The 9,884-nt window shown below is 38.3% G+C and overlaps 1 protein-coding gene across 1 annotated transcript in view; it reads right to left on the bottom strand.

The window, feature by feature from the left end:
• Positions 1-3,103, bottom strand: part of LOC107690496 (spondin-1-like) — a 57,841-nt gene extending 54,738 nt beyond the window's left edge. The window contains exons 1-2 of the mRNA XM_016488855.1: positions 2,703-3,103; positions 1,340-1,446 (exon numbers count right to left, since the gene is read on the bottom strand). Coding sequence (XP_016344341.1) covers positions 1,340-1,446; positions 2,703-2,940 — 345 coding nt within the window. The 5' untranslated portion in view covers positions 2,941-3,103. The remainder of the gene's footprint in view (positions 1-1,339; positions 1,447-2,702) is intronic.
• Positions 3,104-9,884: the final 6,781 nt, after the last annotated feature.

The raw sequence follows: 9,884 nt of genomic DNA, 5'->3' as shown, positions 1-9,884 counted from the left end.
TCATAGCCGTTTTCGCGCATCGCCTCGATGTTCGCATAACTGGTATGCTGAAACCGATGGATGAGTGAGGAAAACTGCCTCTTCCATTCCTTCTCGATCTCTGTATGGAGATCAGGAAGAAAGGAAGGCTCACCTGAGCTGGAGGGCTACCAGAAAGATAGCGCTCATCGAGACGACCTCGCAACGTCACTTTCTTGGCCCGCAAGTGCGAGGGGGAAAGCCCCTCTTTAAACTCATCGGCCAGATCCACCTGCGATCCCTACGAGCTCATTCTCCTCCGCGCCTCAGCAGCGGCAGGTCCTGAACCGCGGGGAGCCGATGGCTGCCTCTCTTTCCTTGAAAAAAGAGACAAACGAGAGCGGAGCTTTTTCATTGGAAAATGCTCGCAGTGAACGCAGATTGCCCTCTCGAGGACATCGCGTGCGTGCTCCTCGCCCAAACAAAAAACGCAGAGATCGCGTGTGTCATCAGATGTAAAATAACGACGATACGGATGCACACATCCTCTAAACGCCTTGCTAGTGCTAGCCATAATGAAGGAATAAAGATCGCTCTTACCACGGAAATGCACGCTTCAAACAAAACGGTCAGTGAAAACGAAGAAGGGGATGATGTGTTCTCTCGGCGCCTATTTATAATATAGTCACACCGGTAGTGACGTCATGGCTGTCGCCGGCCAACGTGTTGTTGGTGTTTTTCCAATGTATGCTTCAGACACGGGTCACGACGAAGCGTTCCCCATTGCGACCCCTAGAGGACGCAGTTCGAAGTTCCCTTGAAAGGGAACCCACTTCTCATAAAGGACAAGAACTTCTTTTTAATGAAATACCAATGGTTATATAGGATAATTATGCATTCTTTATAGCAACTTGTTTACCATATTCTTCATTCTTTCAAGCAGACATATTTATTTATATAAATAAATTTAGATTAATCTTTAGGGCTACTAAAGTTTTTCAGTCAAGAGCAGTGAGTGATTTTCTGTCTTTCTGTTGTTGCTTGATTAACATCAATGACTCAGACAATAGCAACTAAATTAGGCTGCTGTCCCTTTAAAACCGAATACACGGCTGCAATGGATGCAATATACTGATACACGTTCTCCCTACTGTTTACGTTCACTTAAGACATAATCAATTGTTTACGTGAATACTCGTCATTCATGCGACGTGAGAGACTACTTGTGTGCTGTGAGCTAGTCTAGTCTAATGCATGATATGATTATATGGGTACGCAGAGTTTTATTTTGGGGGTTTACCATGTTTTACATCACAGAGAATTATGTTTCCCAAGTGTGCATTTGCATTGCTAGTGTGCATGACTTTGGTCAGATTCTCACCTGGAAATGTCCAGCATAATCCTCCTCTTGGTCACCATTGTGCCCTTCCTTCAGAGCGATAAGAGTAAAGCCTCTGAAGTATGCAGGGTTGGTTGCATACAGGGATACTGGAAATAATCACAATAAAAATAATCAGTTACATTATCTTTCTGATTGCTTTCACGGGTCAATCAAAATCAATAAGACACATACAATGATACCAGGCTTCTGATACAGAATTGGTAATATTTCATAAGTTTTGTTTTGCCCATATAATCTTTAGCTACTGGGGATCAACTCATTTGGCTTGATGTCCGCAGTGGAGGGGCTGAAGGAGACAGCTACAAATGCTTGGAAGATAAGTACGGATAGCAAGATGCCTACATTTTGTTCGTGGAGTTGGGGAGGTGAAGGAAACAGATGAAACAGCTGATGCCGGAGCAAGGTGAGCGCTGCTTATATGCTCCAGCAGTTCACTGAAAAATTATATGGGTTCACCTCTCCCAAAAATGCATTTAGGAACGTCACTTCTTTTCTAGTCCGGAAATTCTTACTTTGTTATGTTCAAATACCTCCAGTGAAATCGTCATGTAACCCATTTTAAATATATTCACTAACAAATATTATTCAACATATAATGCACAGAGTAACTGATTATTGGTTAATACACAGTACAAATCAGAAAGTTAGAAATATTGTAAACCTTTCATTTGCATATTGAAAAGAATTTGCAGTAGGCTATCATATAGGAGAATACAGAAATAGATGTAAAATAGTTTTTGTTTGTTTGTTTATTAATTAATTCAATCAGTCATGTCAGATATGACAACATTATCTAACATAAATCAAGCCTTTTATGGCATATCAGTATTAAAAATGTATTTAAATTGTATAAGTTATTTGGGAGCTTTAGGCAGTTTTTTGAAAACAGACACTGCAGTTGATAAATTCAAATAAAATTAAACATGTGACAGCTCACCCTGATATAAATGTGACAACTTGCTCTGACTTGACCATGATAAAATACATCCTTGTCCTGATAACACAGTTCAGATATTAAAATATACTGTTTAGGTTTACCCTTTGCTTAATGTAAGGGGAGGGGGGCTTGTTTTCATTTAAAAAAAAAAAAAAAACATTTATGACCATGCCAGGGAACAAATATTTGTGGACTTTTAAATTAAAACGTTATAGTTACTGAGACAACTTCCCCGCATCACAATAAAACCCTGTTTCCACTATCACTTAGGCAATATGATGCCCCAACATGCTGCCTTGCAGCTTGTTAGTTTTTCAGACAAAGCCCCTATCTCCAGCGCGCGCACTGTGAAGCGTCTCTGTCCGCGCCGGTGGTCCTGACAACAGCTGAAACAGTGACATGTACCTCGGTAAGTGCTGCCGGGTTGATAATGCTCCGGGTCTCCTTCCACTCGCAGTCTGAACTCACTGAAGCCCTCCCTCCTGCCTCCAGCTCCGTGAGGCTGAGCCCGCGTTATCCAGCTGCAATAGCCGTCAGATGGAGCCGCTCTGTCCGCGGGCTCCTCGGGCACACTCGCGCACACGCAGCCGGTTAACAGCAGCAGGACAGCGGCTCTCCACATCTCCGATCGCTTCACTTTCATTTCCAAATACGCACTTACAAGCGTGTTTCTAGAGTGTTGAACTCTAGTGGAAACTAAACTTGGCTGTAATAACAGGCTCCCATATACGCAAATGCTGATATCTCCGCCTTCACCCTGTTATTTTGCCATCCTGAACTGAAGAGAGAAAGAGAGATGATGAATCGCCCGTCTGCATGTACCGAGTGGCACATTCACAGTGGACTGATTCTAGTGCTGCTGCCTCACACTGACAGCCGAATGGATTCAGCCACACAAACTCAAAAACAAAGACCACATGCTCAGAACAGAGAGAGCCCCGGTTTTCAGATATTTTGAGAATCGTCAGAACAAATGATAATTAATTAATTATATTTTAAATGTATTATTAATTAATTATTTATACATGTTATAAATATTTAATTTTATTTAATTTTATTTTTTTATTATTATCATTCATTCATTCATTCATTCATTGGAACACTGCCTTCTCAAGCGCTCTCAGTGTTTGCCTATAAATATTAGAGCACCCAATTATTGGGCTCTCTTCTCCTTTTTTTGTAGCTTAACTAAACTTTTAACTTCTGTTTCAAATTTCAACCTTTATTTTGCCTTTTTGTAAATATTATGCATTTGAAGAAACAAAAAGAAAAAAAGAAAACAATTAAAAAATAGGATCCACGACTATGACGTCAATGTAATATTTGCATTGTACATTTTGATTGGTCTTCTTTCTTTAAAGCATTTTGCATATCGTTTTGTGATTAGTAGCCTATTTTCTTTCTTAAAAATTAAGTGTGTGTGTGTGTGTGTGTGTGTGTGTCATTTCTCCAAACCATACTGCAAAAATAGTTTCAAATAGGGTGGACCCCAAATAGGGTCAATAAATGGATAGTTCCACCCCAAGCACATGCTAATGGTTGAAACAACATTGTTTCCTGGTCAAGATGCTTAAAGGCATTGTTCACTCACAAATTAAAATGCATGATTTACTCGTCATTATCATGTATGGTAATGTCTCAGTGTTTTCTTCTTCTTCTTCTTCTTCTTCTTCTTCTTCTTCTTTATCCATGCAATTCAACAGTCATCAAAACTGTTTCCAACATTTTTCAAAAGATCAGTAATAATACCACAAATAATACCTTTTTCTTAAAACGGTGGCTTACTCAATGGTTTAGCTAATGTTTACTTTGCAATTTAAACAGAAAGTGGTCAAATAATATTCTCATTATAATCGCTGGAGCTGTCAATCACTTCAGTTCAGCGCAAGTTCCCTGACTGAGTACTGCTTTCTTGCCAAATCTCCAGTTACAGTGGGGAGTGGGGAGCCTGCGGCCCCATGCCTACAGCCGAATCACAATATTGCATGTCTACGAGTGTGAGATTGTATTTATACAACACTTCAACAGCACAAGTATGTAAAACAACCACATAATTTCTTAAAAACCCCTTTTGTGTGGGGAAATACTTCCTTCTGCCACAGACTCAAATATCAAATTGACAGTTTAACAAGCCTCTGCTACTAATTTGAAAATGTCATTTTAAAGCTAGCAAGGAACTCTGAGTTGCTTCACTGAAGTTAAAAGCTTATTGTATTATAGAGTGGAGTATTATGAGAAAGAGATGGACTGGGTGAATGTGATTATCTGCATAAATAATAAATAATTAAATAAAGTGATTTTCTTCAACTGTTAAAGGGATTTCCCAGGCCTGTAAATGCATTTGTTGGTTGCATACAAGGTGTTTAAAGTAAAATAATGTCCTTGTTTACAATCTTGTTCTGTTCCCTTTCAAAAGACCACTTCTTAATATCAAAACTATTATTAAATACTAAAATATTTTAAATTATTAAAATATTTAATAAACAACAATTATAATAGTTGCTAAACAATTCAGTCAAAAATACAAAGGCATCGCTCTGATACAGCATAAAGGTAAAAATGAAAAAAATTATGAAACTTTGCCCGCATCTAAAACGATATGCTCTGGAACAAATAATAAATTATCGAGACCAACGACTGCCTGTAGATTTACCCAAAACAAGTTATATCTCATGTTTAACCACTATAGAGACATCAGAGTCTGCGGCAAATTCTAAAAGAACTGCCAGAAATAAGGCTGCTTTCGGCGGGTTCATGAGCACTGAACGGCTGCTGACGCCCTGAAGCTCACATCTCCAAAAATGTTGAAGCAAATGTTCAAAATAGGCTTTCAAAATCTTTATTAGGGGTGACCATCAATAGTAGAAGATTTGATGCTTCGATAGAGGGAGCCTGATTCAAGTACCAATCTCACAGTCAAATCTTCTCAGAGGTGTTGTGAAACGAGGATCATACCATTTTGGCTATATGGGGGTGCTCAGTGTCTGATTTCACATAGAACTTAATATATAAGTTAATAGTATAGCCTATTATGATAATGTTGTAAATAAAAATGTGAAAAGAAAGCAGCTTTTAATAAATATTTTTTAACATGCGTAAATAAATCCAATAACCCCTGTGACAGATTTAAGTTTCATTTTCCATGATCCGTGACAGACAGAGGAGCATCTTGGCGGCTTCTGCCGGACAACATTAAAGGGATAGTTCACCCCAAAATGAAAATGATGTCATTAATTACTCACCCTCATGTCGTTCCAAACCCGTAAGACCTCTGTTCATCTTCAGAACACATATTAAGATATGTGCGGTATGCAGTCCTATTTTTTTCTACTCAAGCCGGTTTCGGAACGGTAATAGCCTAATATAGAGGAACGCAGGAACAGAAACGTTAAAATATCGATTCTGCTCGGAGTGAACCGATTGATTTTTTTTTGTTTCGTTTTCAAGCCCTAGCTGTAATGTCAGCAATGCCTCGTAAGCAATCCCGGTGCACTGTGTTTGGATGTAAGACTGAACATTAGAGTCTTTATTTTCTCCCAACATCTGAGCCACTGAGGATGCAGTGAATTATTTATTTTTTTTAAGGTAATGGGCCTCAAAATCTACCTAAATAAGTTTATGTCTGCACAAGTCGTTTCACTCCAGACTGCTTTGTGAATGTCATGTTGTTATAGTTATTTGCGTTGTGTGTATATTATAGAAGTATTTTAATTGATCAGTGCAGCGCTTGTGAGATTAGGTCGAGATTGGTTGCAGACACATTCTGGGGACACCCAAGACCAATATTACATCTTGTGAAAATGCGCATAATAGGTGCCCTTTAACACAAATATCTAATGAGCCAATCACATGCCAGCAACTCAATGCATTTAGGCATGTAGACATGGTCAAGGTGATCTGCCAAAATTTAAACCGAGCATCAGAATGGGGACTTTGAATGTTGCATGGTTGTTGGTGCCAGGCGTACGTCTCTGATCTACTAGGATTTTCACACACAATCATCTCTAGGGTTTACAGAGAATGGTCTGAAAATGAGAAAATATCAAGTGATGGAAATTTTGTGGACAAAAATGTCTTGTTGATGCCAGTGGTCAAAGGAAAATGGCCAGACCAGTTTGAGATGATAGAAATGCAACAGTAACTCAAATAAACACTTGTTACAACTGGGGTATGCAGAAGACCATCTCTGAATGCACAACACATTGAATCTTAAAGCAGATGGGCTACAGCAACAGAAGAGCACACAGGGTCCTACTCCTCTCAGCTAAAAGCATGAAACTGAGGCTACAATTTGCTTGGGCTCACCAAAACTGGACAAAAGACGATTGGAAAAAGGTTGTCTGGTCTGATGAGTCTTGATTTCTGCTGCAATATTCAGATGGTATGGTCAGAATTTGGCATAAATAACACAAAAGCATGGATCCATTCTGCATTCAATGTGCTGGTGTAATGGTGTGGGGGATATTTTCTTAGCACATTTTAAGCTACTTAGTATCAATTGAGCATCATTTAAATTCCACTGCCTACATTGTTGCTAGCCTTGTGATGGCTACTTTCACCAGGATAATGTCATGTCACAAAGCTCAAATAATATCAAACTGGCTTCATGAACATGACAATGAGTCACCAGATTTCAGTCCAATCGAGCATATTTGGGATGTGGTTGAAAAGGAGATTTGCCTCATGGATGTGCAGCCAACAAATCTGCAGCAACTGATGCTATAATGTCAATATGGACCAAAATCTCAGAGAAATGTTTAAAGCACCTTGCTGAACTAGGCCATGAAGAATAAAATACAGTAAGACCGTAAATAACAAGAATTTAGCAGATGCTCTTATCTTTAAGGATTTGCATTATACATTTTACAGTGACAGCCCCCACCCCCCACACACACAAAAAAAAATACATACACACAGTATGTGTTTTAGAGTCAATGGAACACACCACTCCTCTTCCTAACACACATGGATTTATAGGCGCCAGGTTAATTCTTTAACAGTGCCATTTATGTCTAGAATTTTTTTTCGTACTTGTTAAAAAGTAAATGCAAAAAGGAATTGTGTCTTTAAGGGACTTTAAAATTATTGAAAACAGGAATTGTATATGTAGGTTTTTGACATTATGTTGGTACTGTAGATACAAAAAAGCCTCTTACTATCTCTGTAGTAAATATTTAACTGACTCTTTAAAAAATGATATATCAAGGGGTGAGAACCAGAACGGCGTAAGTGACATTTTTGGTGAAATGGAGAGATATACAGTGGGTACGGAAAGTATTCAGACCCCCTTAAATTTTTCACTCTTTGTTATATTGCAGCCATTTGCTAAAATCATTTGTTAATTTTTTTTCCTCATTAATGTACACACAGCACCCCATATTGACAGAAAAACACAGAATCGTTGACATTTTTGCAGATTTATTAAAAAAGAAAAACTGAAATATCACATGGTCCTAAGTATTCAGACCCTTTGCTCAGTATTTAGTAGAAGCACCCTTTTGATCTAATACAGCCATGAGTCTTTTTGGGAAAGATGCAACAAGTTTTTCACACCTGGATTTGGGGATCCTCTGCCATTCCTCCTTGCAGATCCTCTCCAGTTCTGTCAGGTTGGATGGTAAACGTTGGTGGACAGCCATTTTTAGGTCTCTCCAGAGATGCTCAATTGGGTTTAAGTCAGGGCTCTGGCTGGGCCATTCAAGAACAGAGTGATCTTTGGGTTCTTCTTTACCTCTCTCACCAAGGCTCTTCTCCCCCGATAGCTCAGTTTGGCCGGACGGCCAGCTCTAGGAAGGGTTCTGGTCGTCCCAAACGTCTTCCATTTAAGGATTATGGAGGCCACTGTGCTCTTAGGAACCTTAAGTGCAGCAGAAATTTTTTTGTAACCTTGGCCAGATCTGTGCCTTGCCACAATTCTGTCTCTGAGCTCTTCAGGCAGTTCCTTTGACCTCATGATTCTCATTTGCTCTGACATGCACTGTGAGCTGTAAGGTCTTATATAGACAGGTGTGTGGCTTTCCTAATCAAGTCCAATCAGTATAATCAAACACAGCTGGACTCAAATGAAGGTGTAGAACCATCTCAAGGATGATCAGAAGAAATGGACAGCACCTGTGTTAAATATATGAGTGTCACAGCAAAGGGTCTGAATACTTAGGACCATGTGATATTTCAGTTTTTCTTTTTTAATAAATCTGCAAAAATGTCAACAATTCTGTGTTTTTCTGTCAATATGGGGTGCTGTGTGTACATTAATGAGGAAAAAAAATTAACTTAAATGATTTTAGCAAATGGCTGCAATATAACAGAGTGAAAAATTGAAGGGGGTCTGAATACTTTCCGTACCCACTGTATATACAGTATATATCAAATGAAAGCTCTTAATGAGCTCTTTCTACTGGCAAAAGTACTTTCATCCATGAGTGTACAAATTTTTATTATAAACAACTGAAATCAGTACACAAAGTCAGATCAAACTATGGTAAAATTTTTGTTTTGGCTCTCCTGTAAAGTTGGTGAAATGTCACTTACGCCTTTCTGGTTCTCACCCCTCGATATGTGATGTTAGTAGGAGAATGACTGAAGGATCTTCAGGGTCTGTCTTTGGTCTCATGGGGACTGTGTGTATGTGGAACTGTCCAGACGGTGGATGAGCAGAACCAGCAGATGTCATGAGAGTGTCCCAGAGAGGCTGAACAAAAAGAGTGAAAATGGGGAGTTTTTACCTGAAAAAGCTTTTTGAACCTGATGTATAACTGTAGATTTAGATTTGACTCAAATCTTGACTGAACATGACTAAAACACACACAAAAACTAATTGAATCAACAAAGCATAAATTGTTCTGGTGTGAAGTGACTAAATGAACAAGAAAAAAGCAGGAGGAGGTTGTTGGCAAAAAGTGACCTGAAACGGGGGTTAATCTGAATACTTAACTGCAGTAATATCACAGGAAGAACAGGTTATGACATTTTGATTAAACATTATTGTCAGACTGTATATTGGTGTGTCTGTGTGTGTCTGCTGACTACATTTCTTTTAATTCTTGGTTATTTATCATTCTTTATCATTTTTGTTTTACACATTTTGAAATAGTGTAAATAATAATAAAGAATTATAGTTGCTTAAAAAGACAGTATTATATTTTCCAAATAAATGTATATGGTTTGACATCACCTTTTGGCTTTCTATAATTCTATAAGTAAAATGATTTGTCATTAGCTGTAAAGAACCTGCCTGCCCGAATGTCTCTCAGTACTTAACAATTGTTAAAACTACAGGAATTTACTTTATCTAATAATAAAATCATTCTACAGAGAATTATTAACAAAATTTGAATTGCAAAGCTGAAAATGTAATATTCCCACTTTCCTGAATCTATTAAACATACTCCTCATAATACCACACACACACACATTTGTTTCTGTGAATTGTGGGGAATTTCCATAGACTTCTATTACTTTTATTCTGACCAAACAATATGTTCTATCCCCTAACCCAACCCTAACACTAAACCCACCCTTACAGAAAACCTGTTTGCATTCCTAAACTTTCAGACAAACATATATATATATATACGTATATATATA

This window comes from Sinocyclocheilus anshuiensis, unplaced genomic scaffold (genome assembly GCF_001515605.1).
Source record: "Sinocyclocheilus anshuiensis isolate Anshui unplaced genomic scaffold, SAMN03320099.WGS_v1.1 scaffold2735, whole genome shotgun sequence".
In the NCBI taxonomy this organism is placed as follows: Eukaryota; Metazoa; Chordata; class Actinopteri; order Cypriniformes; family Cyprinidae; genus Sinocyclocheilus; species Sinocyclocheilus anshuiensis.
Note: the sequence above shows the minus strand (reverse complement) of the source record. Positions and strands in the feature narration are given on the sequence as shown.